This window comes from Nesoenas mayeri (genome assembly GCF_963082525.1).
Source record: "Nesoenas mayeri genome assembly, chromosome: 10".
Lineage (NCBI taxonomy): Eukaryota > Metazoa > Chordata > Aves > Columbiformes > Columbidae > Nesoenas > Nesoenas mayeri.
Window position 1 is genome coordinate 8,886,583 of NC_137560.1, and position 17,351 is coordinate 8,903,933.

Below are 17,351 nucleotides of genomic sequence, written 5' to 3' on the forward strand. Positions count from 1 at the left end.
TCTGCAGCATCTATAGGTGGTGCACAACTTCGTAACATTTAATAGTTGATATTTATTTATATATATGCTCAAGCACACACACAAACTATACTACACAGGATGCAAGCTCATGGGCAGAAAAGAACTGGTCTCCCTGTTCTTCACTTCCATAAATCCAAGTGCAGTGGTGACAATATGCCCATCCATTTAGTCCCACTTCGGCTCCCTCCATTCAAGTTAAAACACTTCGTCTGAGTTCCAAGTAGGCCTAATCTTTACTTCCCAAAGTCAAGAACTGAATACACAACTATCTTCTTCACTCACATCCCTACAGTTCCCATCTCTGTCAGTCACTGTGGACAACCCTATATCATCCTGACACTCAGGCCAGCCTTTGACCACCCTTGACTCAGATCCTATCAGGTCTTGAGAACCCCCTGGCCCATATGTGTGTGTCTTACGATTTTTTCTGCATACCTTCTCTGAGCTACTACTTCTTACCCAGCCATGGAGATAGGTCACTTGGAAACTCTCATGCCTCAGTTACACCTCAGTTATTGCAACCCCCTTCCCTCCCAACAATACTTTTTACTGTGCTCCCACATTCCTGCCGATCAAGTTGTAGGATGACCAACAGTCTTTTTGGCTGCAGTCCCTGCGTGGACACAACAGTTATGCTACCTGCTCTGAGCCTGTCTCTCGCCTATAGCCCCGCAGAAGCCCTTCCAGTTCATCAAGCTGCAGGTCATGTCCAGTTGGCCGTACTGCCGGGTGTCCATTGTACAACTTGGAGCTGCTCACTACTGTCAGATATTTGAGAGGACACAACAGCTCCTGAAATTGAAGCTCTCACATGGCTCCCATGCCCCAACCCATGTATCCAAGAAGGCAATTGCTTGTCTCTGTCCCAATAGCAGATGCCACCTCGTTACAGTCACTGCCAGGTTTTACTGAGCCGACACCACGAGCAGGTTACCTTGTTCCACTACAGATAAGATGAGTTCATTTTTAAAGGAGTGCTATAAAATAGGACAATAGATTAGAACTGCATGCAGGCATCCACGAGGGCAACTCATAGACACATTCAATCATAGGACTCAAGTGCCAGGCACCAGCACAAATATCTCAGTGTATCCTCTCCTAAACAGGAAAACAACCCTACTTGTCTGAAACGCTCCCCTGAGCTATTGCAAGGACACTGCAGCACGTTTGCTCCCGCTCACTGCATCCCAGTTAAGTGACTGGGTTGAATTTGCTGCCAGGCTTTTGCTGTTACTCATATTCTTGTAGCAGCACCCCGAGTGTTAACAGGATGGTGGAAGAAGATACCTATAGCAGACCCTTACATGATACATCCTTGCCTTACACCTCAGACATGTTCCATATGCATCTGTCCAACCGCAGTACAGAGTTCCCAGAAAAGGACACACAAACATAGAATTTACTTTGAGGCTGAGATCATAACACCACACCAGCATCAACCCTTTTCTTCAAATTGAATATATCAGACAAAAGATCGGCACACAGGCCCATCACCTTACCTTTAACGCACGGACTTTCTTGGCCAAGAGGCTCTCGATGTCCCCTGCGACCTTCTCCACCAATTTCCTGGGCACATTCTCCTTGACTTCAAACAGGTTTCTGTTCTCATTGTAGATCTAAGAAGGAAAACAAGAGAAAGAAAGACAGTCAATATGAGAGAGAAGTGCAGCAGTCTTCCCACAGAAAAGCTGATCCTCTAACACAGTAGAATTTTAGCAATGTGGATTAGGTGACAATATAAGCTTTGGAAATGAGGGGGAAAAGGGAAGAAAAGCTTTGCAATCAGAAAAAAAAAAAAAAAAAAAAAAAAAAGCATTAGATCTGCTACCCACACCATTGGCTTTATAGCTGCCTTCCTTCACGGTTGCAGGCTAGAAGCATCATCCCTTGTGCTCAAAAGCTGAGCTGCCCACCACGCTGTTCACCCCCAACTTCTGCCGAGCCAAACCAGCAGCACCCGCAGCACCGCCACGCTCCCGCCTGGGCTCTCCCTCACCCAGACGCAACCTGAAGCCACTGACTGCTCACGCTCCCCGTCCCCAAGGCCATGTGCTGGGTTTTGCAAACACAAGCCCAACTCCCCACCTGCCGCAAGCCCCCTGCCCGCAGGGTTCCTTGGCGCGGATCCCAGCAGCACGGCTGCAGAAAGGGCAGCACTGGGGACCAGGAACAGGAGCGAGGGGATCACATCAAGTAGGATAAAACCTCATCTCTAAGCAAGATATAGTAACGTGGCACCCTCAGGAGATCAGGATTTCTACAGGTGGGTGCCCAGGATCTGGACAGCACCACATCACACAGCTCAAGAAAAGCATGAGACCCTCCTAATATGTTGGGAAGTAACTTATTCTACCCTTATTCTTCTGCAGATGTTAACGAGCTGGAGCAGGAGATGCCCCCCTTTCTGAAAAGGCAGCTAGTGATGAATTCAAGAGCCTGAGCAGAGACCCCCTGCTACAGCTTTCCCTTTCCTTGTTAAACAGTGGTTTCCAAGGTCGAAGCCACAGGAGTACGCTCAGAGACTACGCAAAAGGCTGCACTCACAGGCTCCTGACCTGCTAGTTTTCACAGAAGGGCAACTCCAAGTACTAAGTTTTCAGCCAACCTGATTTCAAGGGCTTCCCCCCAAATAATTTTGGTCCCCAAACCACCCACACTTCAATTCAGTAACACCTCTCTCATTAGAGATTATAGTTATGTGAGCACAGTTACTCCAAAGAGGATGCTTCAGTAAAAGGACACATTTTAGAGGCATCCCCAGATTCCAGCAGAAATGATTTCTAGGTGTTCTTCACTTCAGAGCCCCATCACCCCTCAGGCTTCAGACCGAAAAGCATCTATTGCCAACAACAAAAGATCTTGTGCTAAAGAAAAACACTCCATGTCAGCACAGAAAGGGTTAAAGAGAGGAAAGCTCAACACAGAGCAATATTCTCTCATACACCTTTTTCCCTTTGGTAAGTAACGGCACAACAGAATAATGTGTTTGGGAGGTGTGCGCTACCTCTAGCTGAGCAGTGGCAACTAGGAAAGCAAAGAGGAACAATCTTCAAGGAGAAAGCTTTGAGTAAGGAGGGCGTCCTGACATTAGTATTTTCCTATTATGAAACAGAAAATTGTCTCCTATTGGTTACAGGCAGAAATGGTGCCTGTCCACAAGGGAGGAAAAGACAGAAAAATAACCCAGGAGATGTTCCTCCAGCCCCCTCTGCAGCTGCAGAGCTCCGCAGTCTTCTTGGCTGAACAGTTCATCGACGTTAATTAGAACAATGCAGTATGAATTAACAGTGACCATACGAGCACAAGAACATACCAGACAGGCAGGGGAATGAATGGTAGTGCTCCAGGCAATTAAGACAGCTTCGTGCTCTCCATTGTAGCACTTTGCTTTGGGTTAGCAGGATTTTACTTATCTAAGGTGACATTTCCCATATTGGATTTTTCCTTAGGTTGAATCGAAGGGGTGATTTTCTGGCCAAAGACATCTCAACCATTCCTCAGTGATGGCAAAAGCCCTTCATTTTGTCCAGATTAGAAAGCCACTCTCATTGAAATTCTCCTGTGATCCAGTGTTCTGGGACCTGGGTTTGAAATTTGTAACAGCAGTGACCCCAGAGTCAAGAAACCCCTGCTTCTGATTCCACGTAGGTACACTCACACACAACTGTACCAGCTCTCTGGGGAGAAGGGGGATGCAGGTTGCATGCCCTTGGTAGACTGGGTTTAACTTTGCAATCCCTTTGTGAACACATCCCATCCCCTCACAGTCTGCATCTACCCCCCAAGAGGCAGAGCAAGCAATGCAGGAACACGAAGATAAAGTCCAATCCTGCAATGCTCCAGCCATGCTAGAACAAGAAGCAATGACTCTGCATTAGCTCTGCCCAAGGGGGTTGCAAAACTTGATGTTACTGGACAGGAGAGGGGCTGCACAGAGCCCCTGAATTACCTGCAGAGGGGTTAACCCTCAGGCAGCACAGAGAAGGTAGCTGTTGTCTGCAGGGGATGGGGATCGAGGCCAAAGTACGAACTATAAACCTCAATAAAATGTCTGGGAAGGGGTGAAGCTGGATGCAGAAGCCAGAAGAGTTTAATCCCAAATACTTCTATGCATAGTGTAATTATAAACAGCTGAGAAGATCATCTAAAACAGTGACAAAGTGCTAAGTAGCCTTGCTCAAAAGCAGGTAACACAATCAATTGCCAACACAGGTTCACAGCAGCGACTGTGTAACTGAAGAGGCAGATCTGGTATTACCTCAGAAAATGCATTCTCTAAAGTCACTTGTTTGCCTTGCTCCTAATGCACAACAAATGATGCTTCTCTCTGCTATTAATTCCCTCTGTGCCTATAGATCCAGGGAGCTGCCAGGGTTCAGGAATGCATCTGCTGCTCCCCAGTTCCCTGTGAGCACACCCAACACCACGAAACTGGGCAGCCCGAGAAGGAACAGAAGAGCGTGTGGAACTGCTCCCACGAGCGCAGAAACCACCGCTCAACAATCTGCCACAGGAGGAACCCAGCACCTCCCCATGGGTTAAAGTGTCTGATAACAAAACACGAAGGCCACATCACTTCAAAACAACAGCAACCACCAGAAAGCTGAACCCTAACCCAGCAGCAGATAACCCCAGCAGCTCTCAGCCCCACAGAGCCAGAACACAGGCTGTACCCACAGCTCAGACCCCAGCTGAGGTTTGCTCAGGGCCAAACCCCACCGGGAAAGGCTGCGGCACTCTGATTCCTGCTGCAAAGGCATCTGGTCTGGGTAACAGTCATCTTCCAGAAATTATTATTCTTTTTTACTCCCTGTGTGAATCCAATACACCTGGTTTGGACAGCTGCAGTCCAAACACCAGTGTTTAATCACAGTGCAAACCTGGCATGTTTGCAAAAAAGCAAAGTACTATGTGCAGCACTAGAGCAGGCTGCCTTCCTGCTCCCAGAGCATCACAGCCCAAAGCAGGGGTGGCTCCAGGTGCATGAGGCCAAAGACCAAACCACACCTTTGCAGGCATGACAGCCCTGCACGCCTGAGCCAACCCCTTGTGCCCCAGAGAGGGGACTGTGCCATGTCACCAGGACAATAAATGTTTTTTCTCATCTGGCATTGCTACGGGGGGCAGGGAAGGTCTCTGTTCAGGGGGATACTTTGAGCTCCTGCAGCCAAGCCCATGCTGATCAGCTTTGTACAGTGACCTGATATGGTCTCTGCAAAGGGAATTGGTTGGTACAACAAATGCTGCCGCAGGATACCTGCCCTTAGAGGTGCTGCTTGCTCAGACACTCATCTAGTGCTTCTGGAGCTTCAGTGTCTGTTGGTCTCCACCAGACAAGCACCAGTCCGGCCCATTTTGAGTCTCGTGTCACCCACAGCGGCATCATGCCATCCCCCCACAGCTCAGGGTTAACACTGAAGATGAACAGGGGGAATCCTCGAGCAGACTTGCTTGTGCTTTGGGTACACAAAGCAGATCCCTCCAACAAAGAGGGAGTCTAGAGAAGAATTTCCCAGTAACATAGGTGACCGACAAGAGCACGGTGAGATGGTCCAGGCCGAGCAAGGAGCACTGGGGCTGGGCAGCCAGGAGGAAAAGGAGTGCAAAACCCCAGGGATGCTGCTGGAAGATGGAGACTGCTCAGGGCCACAGGCAGAGAGCAGAGACAGCACGATTCCTGTCTCGCCCTTCATCCCTGCTGCACCTACTGTTGTTAAATTTCATCGTCTGGTGCTTATAGTTCTTGCAATGATGGTAATCATCACAGTGTCTATATTACATTAGGAGGATGTCAGCCTCGGTGCGGCGTCAGGGATAATCAAGCAGGCAGTGGTAAGAGCGATACCGGCTTAGCTGACAGCTCGCCAGGACACTCGGTGCTGCCTGTACTGCGTTCTGTGGAGCAGATCACACCCCACTGCAGGGACCAGGGGGACAGGGACAGGCAGAGGGCACGGGGTGGCCTTCTGGTGAAGCAGCCATCAGCCAGGAAGGTGCCAGATCTTGTTTTCCCTGTCAAGGAGTCTGGGGAAGCAGCAGCAGGTGAGCAGCAGTGCTGCAGTCCAGCAAGGGCTTTGCAAATCTACCCTATGCCAGCTCCCACAGCCAGTACCAGGGACACCAGCAGCCCTGAGATTGTGGCTCCGTGACCACAGCCCCCAGCCCGGGTGCCCATCGTGCTGCCCTTCAGGAGCAGCGTGAGCGGCCAGATCCCACAGAACCTGACCTGGCCATAACCTCCACGTGTACTCAGCAAGAGCCGCTGCTCCCGCAGCCCGCGGATGTGCTCCAGCACGCAGCAGCAAACAGCTTGACATTTGCTAACACCATCTCCCTCTCCTCGCACAGTGCCATCTCCTTGCTGCACTTCTTCCTCCCACCTCCCTAATAAAATGCAAGCACCCTCTCAGCAGCTCTTCACAGCTCTCTTGCAGAAGCAGGACAGGGAAACTCGCAGTTTAGCTGCTCCTTGGGGATGGTCAGCTATAATCGAAGCAAACAAACCATAGAACTAAGGTCTCGTTTCTTCACTAAAGAGCCTGCTAGAAGGCAGCAGGACCACAGAGGACGTAGCGGATGAGAGGGAAGGCAGCCTGCTCCGCCAGGGATAGAGAGGTGCCAGCCGCTCCAGCGCTGCCCATCCTGCTCTGTGCGGCACCGATATCCACATCTCTGGAACCAGCTGGACTGTGATTCTGTGATTCTGCTCGCTCAACCCAGGATCGAGAGCCTCTACAGCCGGGACTTCAGGCCTGCCAGCCCCAAAGCAGACCTAAGACTGCTATGCATAATTTAGCAAGTAGACAGGGATAAAGGGCTATGCATGGTTAGCCTGGATTATAGAAAACCTCTCCCGGCCTGGAAAGCTGCTTTTAGCCTTCAGCAGCCCAAACCCTTGCACAGGGAGCTCTCAAAGCGACAGACCTGCCTGGGTGTCTGCAGAGAGTGAATCTTCTGCAAGGTAATTCAATACCACAGAACTTCAAACTTTATCTGAAAAGAGAAGACCAAGTGCTACAAAAATAAACCACTGCAGAGCTGAAAACGTAAGGTCTCAAACAGGGTGGGAGCTGTCTCTGCACACCCACAGCTGCCTGGATGGCACGGGTCACACTGCTGGGTCAGGGCACAAGCCTCCCAAGCCTGCTATGCTAATGGATAAGAGGGAGAAAACAGCTACAGCAGCTCAGACAAATACCCAAATGCATTCAGAGATCACACATTCTCTGAAAATACACACTTGAACAGTAAAACAGAAACAAAACAAAAAAAATCCACAACCCGATCCTTGACTCTGGCTGCTCTCTTGGTTATATGGAGTATAAAAAAAGCTTTAGTAAGGAAAACACAGTATTTTTAAAAGGTAACTCAACTGCATTCCTTCGTGATATATGCGGAAGAGTTCAATCAGTTTGATTAAGTCATGCCTGTACAGAACAGCTGTACTTCAGATCAGCATCATTAAAATTGTACCTAGAATACCTTAGAAGGGATGTAATCACAGATAAAGATGCACAAGTCTGCTATATTTCATCTTTATACTATTTCTATCAGAATCAGTGCCTTCACACTATGGATCATCCTGGGTTTACCCATTGTGCCTAAGAGAATGAAATTATGTTGTACCAAAGCAACGGATAGGTCAGATGAAAAAGCTGCATTGATACAGCGCTGCAAATCCTTCCATGTGAAGCTCTTCCAGAAATACATGCTTGATTTATATCGGTTCAACAGAACTCAATTTCCCACTGGTTTACCTATAAGCAAGGATTAAAATCAATTTTGGAATGGTTCATCAGTTTAACCGAAAGAGGTTCAAGTGGTCTCAAAGGCAGACAGGCGCAGGCTGCCGCAGCACACACCGACCCACAGGACACGGGGTGGGGAGGATGGGGACACCAAAGGAGGGTTCGGAGGAAAGGGGGAATGGAACAGGATACCCAGGTAGGCAGGGAGGGTTTGTGCTGGGACTGATGGCTTCAGAGAGCACGTGAGTGAGATGAATGGGAGAAGAACATGAAGAAGGTCAGGGAAAGATAAAGCAAGAAACTTCTCTGCCTCTTAGATCTCCCCTGAACTCTGTGTGGCTGCAGTTCTGCCTTTCTCACCGTTGCTGGATGGTTTAGAACTCCGTTTTCCTTTATTGTGCTGCTTCTTTTCCAAGGCTGTTTAGGACACTGAAATTAGAAAAGCTAATACAAACCCCAAGTGGGATCTCACCAGACTCAGTTTCCCCGGCACCAAGGAGGATGAGGCTGGGACCACCCGTGCTCCAAGAGAAGATGGAAAGCGTTTCACCCGGCTCCTGTGCCGGAGCCCGACAGCGCGGGTGTCCTGCCACGGGGCGGAGGCTGCTCCCCCATCCCTGCAAGCGCACCCGCTCCCTCCCTCCCTCTGCATTTGCCGATGCAAGACTCTCAGATCCTCAGGGACTTGACTTTAAATAAATAACCAGGCCTCTTCCCCAAAACAGCTCTATCTTCTGTGCTAGAAAAGCTGCTGCTTTTTGTAGGAAAGGCTGTGGAAAAAGGTTGCGCAGCCTCTTACACTGAAGCTCCCAGGCATATTTTTCAGGCTTTCCTTCTAACTACACAAGGAAAAGAGTAACAATTACCTCGCACTCGTGTTTTTCTTACTGATGGCTACCACTGGCCAAATTCAGCTCTCAGCTGCAGTGATGCAAATTTGGGATAACTCCACTGACATGGAATTAAACTAAATCTCTTATTAGAGCTAGAGCAACTGAAATCTAGGCCAGCAAAAGTCAGCACCGTCAACGGTTACCCCTACAGTTTTCTGCAGAGTAATGATCTATTTTAAAGAAATTGAACTTTCAGAAATAGCAACTTTGCAATTCTCTTGATTTACCTTCTGATGTAGGTTTTTGGGGCTTTCTCTGATCTTCAGGGATTCACATTTACAACCTTTTCTCCCTAATCTCAAGCACTGTTTGCATTTCTGTAAATGCACAGGCTCCTTGGAAGCAAGGCTGGAAGAGACCCCCTAGTCCAACCCATCCCTCTGGCTCACGCAGGATCCACCTAACCTGTGCTGTTCAAAATCCTGCTCTTTCCCACTGCTGGTGGAAAGCCAAGGCTTCCCTGGCTGATGTCCTCCAGGGTTTTCCTTGCCAGCCTGTTACTTACGTTTAATACAAAGTCCTCTCTGTTGTGCCATAGGCTCATAAATTTTTGCCTTGTCCCCAGAGGATATGGAGAATAGATCTGCAGACATCTTTCCTCCATGCAGTTCCCACACTCACCCTTTCTCCTGCCAGTACCTCCTGCTCCCTGAGCCAGTGGGGTCCAGAAACTGAGACTTTAACAAAAATATACCACATACCTGGATTTTAAAAAAGAGCCGACCCTCTGCAAAGCCCTGTCAGCTGAGGTTTTCAACTTAGTCCCACTTCCAAAGCCTCACCAACAAGACTTGAGCAGCAGGATCAAACCCTCCAGCTGGGAACCTCAGCCCAGGTTTGTTTTCAGCACAGGGGCAGGACCGATATGCACCCACACAGATCGCACAGGATGTCTCTTCTGAACGCAGCCTCCAGAGATCCGACACCCAGAGGGAGAGACGCCGCTAAAAGATTCAGAAACCTCTGACACATCACACAGAACAGGGCTGGGAGGGATCTCATCAGGTCCTGTGGTCCCAGCCTGCTCAGATACCCCCTATGGAAGGTAGTGTCATTTCTAACATAATTATCACAGTTCTCTCATTCCTGACACGCACCACTGACCTATTCTTAAAGACATCCAATGATGGAGATTTTGATGCTTCACAAGACAAAATGGTCCAGTACTTCAAAATCCTACTTGAAAACTTTTTACAATGCCTAAACTGATAATTCCTTGCCACATTTTAAAACCATGTTCTTGGTGGAAAGACCCAGAATTAATGAAGAACACACACTTCTCTGTGCTGCTGTGCCCCATTATATATCTGAAGATTTGCCCAACTTTACTTTCTACTCTTGTAGGCTGAAAATTCATTTGTTCTTTCTGCACAAGCTAATGCTTTTCATACCCAAGTGTCTTGGGTTTAAACTACAAGTAAGGTGACAATTCAGAAATTCCGTTGATAGAGCCTTAACCAGGGTGCTATTCAAAACAGTCCCAAAATATCCAGGCATCGGTCACAGCTGAGCACTTCTGATCAGATGCCCAAAACCAAAACTTTGGAGGAAATGAAAACACAGATTAGGAGTCAGGTGGAGCAAAAAAGCACAGCAAAACCAGCACCCAAGTCTTGAGTGTAGTAAGGCACACAGAATAGACAGCACAAGAGTGCTCAGACAGGAATTGCAAGAGCAGATTTGAGGAACTCTGAGATCCCTGGTCCTGATTTGATTGCTGATGAGCACAGGGCAGCGAGTGCCAGAATGTGCCCTGGAATGGAGCAAGAGGCAAAGATCCTGCGATGTGCAAGGACAAAACTGCAGCAATGGAGGGCTTCCATGGCATCCATCTGTCCTACAACCCACCCTTTCCTATTCCTCCACCTTCCTCATCTTCACAACCTCTAAAATATGTGATCATATCAATGAAAAACCTCAGTTGTCAGACAGATGTGGCTGCTAACCCCAGCTTGCTGCAGCAGCCCTCCACGCCAGGCTGTTCTGTGCAGGATTTGCGAGCACACAGCCTCCCGCGGCATGCAGGTGTTGACGTCCCAGCCCTGACAGCCTGCTGAAAAGCCCTTCACGTGAAAGGAAATACAGCAGGGACCTCTTAGCAGAGCAGCAAATCGCCCTCCCTCCAGCACCAGCCTTCTTCTCAGTCAGCTGTGCGTTTGGCTGAGGCTGTGACATGCAAGCAAGGCACAGGGCTGCCTGCTGTCATCATGGAAAGGACCAGACATGGACTCATCCTCCATGGGGAGCAGAAGGTCAGTGTCCCATGGATCCACCCATCACAGGCCCCAAGTGGCTTCTCACTCTCCGGGCTGCAGGCAGAAGTTGCTCCCTGCTGCACCATCTCCTGCCAACCTCACTGGGTACCCTCCTTCCCAAACCAGCCACTACTTGTTTGATCTGCATTTTCTGGAGTTAACGATGGTAAATTTTCCTCCATCAGCTCTGAAAGGTGCTGTGGGGACTCACAGGCTATCCTGCCCTCTCCCTAGGATCAGCCGGAACAAGCCAGCTTCAGCCCTAGGAAGGGTGATCCTCAGCATGAGGGAAGGACCGAGGCAAAGGAAAACATCCACCTTTTGCTAGATCCAGATGACCCATCCAAGTAACATGAGCCACCAGGAGATGTGTTACAGGCTTGGGACAGGGAACACAGGGGAGGCTGTTTCTTTCTCTGATGGGGCTTCTGCAAAGCCTGTTCATATGGGTTGTGACTTTCAGGTCTCCATATGGCCCACGAGGAGATAGCAGGTTGTTCTGCAATCCTAGCAACACTCCTAGTGATCAACAAACTCTGCCTGTGTACACTGCTAAGAGTGCAGGAGGTCTGTCCCACAGATGAGGAGGAACTCTGTTCCCAAGTGCCCATTGCATCCCAGGAATAAGAGGGTGCAGGGGAGCAGCCACAATGTGAAAGCCAGAGCCGGGCCAGATGGAGCCAGCACAGAATCACAGAATGTTAGGTATTGGAAGGGACCTCAAAAGATCATCCAGTCCAAACCCCCCGCCAGAGCAGGAACACCCAGATGAGGTTACACAGGAAAGTGTCCAGGTGGGTTTGAATGTCTCCAAAGAAGGAGACTCCACAACCCCCCTGGGCAGCCTGTTCCAGTGTCTGTCACCCTCACTAAGTTTCTTCTCAAATTTAAGTGGAACCTCTTGTGTTCCAGTTTGAATCCATTACCCCTTGTCTTCCCATTGGATGTCACCTAGAAGAGCCTGGCTCCATCCTCATGACACTCACCCTTTATATATTTATAAACATTAATGAGGTCACCGGCAGAAGTACTTGCTTGGATCTGTACAACCACCATCACACAAATCTGCACACACACACTTGCGTCCCCACTTGCCTTGTCCTCTCCTTCTCCAGTCCTTTCCCAGTATTTGACGCCTCCAGTCCCTGCCACCCCATGCCCTTCCCCCTGCACACGAACACACACTCACATACACTGCTGAGCTCCAGACCCGTCTGTTTTTTTAAGAACAGGTCCCCACACAGCTCTGTCCGGGCACTTTGTGTCGACACAAAGCACCATTTCAGCTCCAGGCCTGCACTCTCCCTAGGACAGCGTGCTGTCTTAATTAAGCTTTAGGTACCAGCAGGGAGCAGCTGTCTGGCACTTACAGCTGAGCAAGGGGACTTGGTCTGTGTTCCCCCTTTGCCACACGCACTGCACTGCCCTGCCTGCACAATCATGTGCAAATGGTCTCACCAACCTCCTGCTTTGAAAATATTTATTGTTAATTTCTGCAAAGTGTTGTGGAGCCCTTAGAGGAAATGTAGCACACGAACTGAGAGTATTAATATTCCACCAGGATCCCCTAGGGACTGACCAATGCATTAAAACTACTACAAGCAGAAACAAAATCCTTGTACAGCTCAAGCCAGACCCCCAAAGCCCCAATTTTTATCAGTACTTTCCATCAGCATTAGGAAATGCGTATGCAGCCTGTCATTATGCATCCAGAGCAATGGCCCTGCCACTTGGATCTAAGATAACACAACCAGGAGAGGTCAGGACCAGGAATGGATTCAGATCTACTTGGTGTAAGAAAACGTTGCATCAGGCACTGTGTACAGTGAAGTATTAGTCTTCTGCTGTTCCAGCATAAAGTCAATCAGGGATAGAAATTAATCCCTCTTGACAGTATGTTGCCAATTTCTGATTTCATCCCCATTTGCTTGTAGCTTATCATCAAGGGAATGGGAAACTTGTAGCGTGGACAAGCCTGTCACATGCCACCTCCTTTGGTAAAGGTTCACGCACACCAGTGACGGGCTGACGTACGCTCAAAGCAACACATCCCTGCTCTGCATGCACGCGGGTGCCCTCACATCCATGCAGAGTCACCCACCATTACACAGGTAGACACAGTGAAAAGTTATGTGTACGCTTAAGGCAAAACGTATGCCCATCCACCCGCTTTACTCCAAGACAGTGGGAGGGAGGGGAGGAAAACAAGAACAAGAAGAAAGAAATCCTCTCCCTGGGGGGACACTGCCAGAAGAGCAAAGTGGCATTTACAAATCATAAGCATTTCCCTTCCCCACTTTCTGCTCCTTTGCCCAGAATGTTAATTAGCATTACTCTAAACAGCAACAGCTGAAACCCAAGCAGCTTCAATCACTTTAAAGGAAACCTGGTTGAGAATTCTTTCAGATGAGACATTTAAACTCAAATGGTGAGACATCTGATAGCAACGCAGCAGGTGCTTTTTAATGCCACCATATAACTCTCCTCCTAAAACCGGGGAGCAAGTTCTAAAACATATACTGCCATCTCCTAGGGCCACAGGATTCTACCACACGTTCCAGATGTCAGGGTTTCATCCCGCAGCTCATTCTCCCAAGCCCAGCGGATCACAGATCGAGCCCCACAGCACGGCAGCATCATCCTGCTCTCTTCTGTGGTCCTGAGGCACGTCCCTGCGCTCCAGGCTGGGCGACCCTGCAGGCGGCTTTGCAGCCGAGTTTAGCTGATCACGTAGTAGAAAAGAAGGTTTGCAATTATATTCATAAATAATAGTGCTGACTTGGTTTTCTGTCATAAATAAAACGTAGGTGATTACATAGACCACATACCTGTGTGTTTGGATAATCAATATGTGTCTTAAAGCATCGCCAAATTTTAACCACAAATATTGTGGCAGGAAACATGCTTCACAGTTTGGTTCTCTTTTTAGCGCTGTTCCTTTTTATACCATTTATAAGCCTCCTCATGCAACTTATCAAAACTTCTGTCGTCATCAGAAAAATCCTCTGTCTGGAGTGATCGATCCTGTGTTTCCAGCGCACCCAGTGCCACGGCTTACACAGCCAGAGGAACCTGTACCTGATCTACTGAATAACACTGGCGACAGGGCTGCTGGAATTAATACCTACTGAAAAGAGAAACTCGGCAACATCCCATGGACTAAAACAATTGGTCTCATACAGGTGGACAGCAGTTCTCAGTATCAAACCCACGCACAGCTCCCTACCCCAGCTAGGTGCCCCGATTCTGTGCTGGTGGCCTCATCCTGAGCACCTGAGCCAACAAGCAGAGAACATGCTGTCATCTCAGAGGGGTCCCAGTATGACCCCACACCAAAACAACAAAAATCCCAGTGCGGTCTCCTTTTGGAAAGCAGACTGCCCACAGTGTAGGAGCACCCTCTGCCATGCGTTGCAGGAGCATTCAGCCCCATTACCTTAGAAACTGAAGAGATGTTATGAAACAAGCGCAAGAGAAATGGGGGGAAAAAAGCAAATGCACACTCTTGGCCATAAAAGTCATTAGGAAAGCTAAAGCGGGCTCCCAGCCACTTGCTGAGTTCACGGGAGAACTGCTGTTCCCCCTCCCTCCGACAGACCCAGCTGCAGCTCACAGACCTCACGTCACCAGCCCTCCCACCCAGCCTCCTACCTCAGGCGATGGGCAAATCCACGGTGAAACATGTATTTCTCACATCTCCTGCTAGCACAGGGTTCTGCCCTCCTTCTGCCTTATTTTTCCAGGCCTGTTATCAGCCTGAGGAATTTCACCAGTAAGTGGCTTTGCATGGGGCTTACTCAATAGGACATAATTGACTCTTGTTGGAAAGAATTAAGTGCTCTCAATAGAGATGTCCATTTTTAATGCCTTTTTTATTCTTACTAATGAATTAAGCCAAGATAACACCAAGTAGTTCCCAGATGAGGCTGATTGTCAAGCAGATGAGGATTTTATCGATAGATTTTTTTTTCCTTTTTTTTTTTTTCATGCTCAACTCAGAAATATAATAAAAAAAACACAAGCAACCAGAAATGCCTTTTCCTCCTTGAAAAAGCATAGAGTAATCTCTCCAGGAGATTCCTTTCCCAGCTATAGTAGTTATTACTGCCTCTGCATGGTTTCTAGTTATGTGTGCATTTGAAGAAAAAGGAGAAAAAATGCCTGAGTTCACAAAACTCCTTTATCTTAACCTCAGGATGCTTCAGTGAACATTTTGAATGAAATGACCCGCAAAGTGATTAACAGTTTATTAACTTGAAGGGCAAGTGACACCACCACAGAAAAGCAACACACAATTTCCAGACAAGCTGGAGAGTTATGGCCACTAATGTACTCACTGTTTCTTTTTTTCTTCCCCTTCTTTTTTTAAATAAAGGCATGTTTCCATTTTGTCCACCACTCACTTCCCCACAAGCCCACTACCCTTCCAATTCACAGACCAGTACCCAAAACCTGCCACAGATGCTGCTTCCTAAAGACCGCTCCTCTGAACTGCAGAAAATACATGCTCTCTATCTCAACTTGCTCCAAAACCCCCTCACGTGCAACCTGGAAATGTCAAGTGCTGTGGTTCCTATCATTTGTTTGTTAGATCTCAAACGCTTTTTCAGATCTTCCTGCGACACATTACTTGAGATCCCTCTTCCCGTCACTTCAGCTCGCTCGTGGTGTAGAAGAAGGTCCACCACCACTTTTCCAGGCAGCTCAGGGCTCCCAGAGGAACACGACCACAGCTCCTACTGGGGAAACCATCCTGGTTATGCAGGCCCTCCAGTTGGACTCTCCAGTTGCAGTTCCCCACACAAGATAGGGACCTGATTTACAGCCCGTATGACTGCCTGACCAGGCTCATCTCGCTTTCCGGAGAAGGGTAGAAGAGCAGGGAATGAGGATCGCCCATGAAAGCATTTTATACGCAGCACTTAGGTAGGAAAAGGAGAGGACAAGGCACAGCAGAAGAAATCAGGGCTGGGAAGCTAAGCTGATCTGCTCAGGAATTCAGGAGAGTCTGCACGGCTGGGCTGGACAGATGCTGGGCTTGAGCTGAGGAGTTTTGCACAGCAGATGGTCAAGAAGCTGTGATTTGCAGGTAATCTAATAATCAAGTGCTCATATAAGTGAGGATATGAGCCACAGGGTCATGAGGGGTTGGCACACTTCCCCCGTTTCTGTAGAAGTCATTGGACAGTATAAAGCAAGGACATTAACTGTTTAGCTCTCAGCTACAGCCAGCAGCAGCTTCCTCCAGAAGAAATCACTGCAGGGCATAATCAGGAGCTGAAGCCCTGTTGACAATCACCATTACCCTGATCTCCACAAGTGGACTGCCAGGCCAACATGCTACTGCTGTGGAGGTGTCACCTTTCCCCTTTTTCCCCCTTACCACAGCCCTGGTGCTGTGCCCTATCAAAATTTCCAGCTGGGAATAAACCACATCAGACCCTGAGCATGTCATACCAGCTTGAACCCCTCGAAACGACAGGGCTGACTTCTTCACCTTACACCACTGCACCAGATACAGGAGACCTGTGGTAGCAGCAAGGGAGGAGGAGATGGAAAATACCCAGGACAAAGCCCTCCAGTGAAAATTAAAAAAAAAAAAAGTTTCTAGAAGTGCTGAAATGCCGGCACTCACTCCCTACAGCCCCCAACAACAACAAAACCCTGTTCAGATATTTTTTTTTTTATTAACTGTCACAAAATGATGTAATGCATATAGTGTAATTATGTTTAAGTGCTTTCCATGTTAAATGTCATTTCAGTTATCACTTTTTAAATGCAATTTTTATTGAGTGCACAATAATAATTTAGCAAGTAAACAGGCAAGTTACAAGAAAAGAGTGGAAGAGCAGGGGGAGGTGGGAAAGCCTCAAGTGTGACAATGAAATGCACTGGGGTACATGGAGCTGTTACTTCTGAAAGCTCGGAAAAAATTATAAAAAAAGCCATAAATTACAAGGTTGCAAAATGCAATAAATTACAGCCTCTACAAAAGGCAGATAATGGAAACAAGAAAGGATAGAGGGAAGGGGGAGGAATCTACATAATTTGTCACCACTGACCCCAGCCATCTGCAGAGCCTGCAAAGAGCATTTGCAATATTTGAGTGTTCCAGACTTATCACAAACAACGGGCCACAGGGCCAGCCTAGGGGTCAGCTCTAGGAATGCTCTATCAGCACAAACATAGGAGTCTTCCCGTGGAAGAGGTGTTCTCCCCAAAACACAGAGTCTTCTCTGCATCAAACACACCTCATGGAGACTAAAGGGGAACTCCAGGCTTTGGAGAAGCTGAAGACCATCAGTCTGCCAAGCCAATGGGAACACGGTGCAAGCAAGTGCTGACACACTCAGCAGGGAGAGGTACAAACGCACTTAATCCAGCTGTTAAATGCCGGCTTTCAAATATATGGCCCTTACTCCTCCTCCTTCCCT

At 48.3% G+C, this 17,351-nt stretch overlaps 1 protein-coding gene across 1 annotated transcript in view; it reads right to left on the bottom strand.

Annotated features, from left to right (window-relative positions):
- The window catches only part of CACNA2D2 (calcium voltage-gated channel auxiliary subunit alpha2delta 2), a gene marked incomplete at both ends in the record, with an annotated part of 213,966 nt that overhangs the window by 128,907 nt on the left and 67,708 nt on the right, over positions 1–17,351 (bottom strand). Inside the window, one exon of the mRNA XM_080350688.1 lies at positions 1,521–1,637. Within this exon, the coding sequence (XP_080206814.1) occupies positions 1,521–1,637 (117 nt within the window). The remainder of the gene's footprint in view (positions 1–1,520; positions 1,638–17,351) is intronic.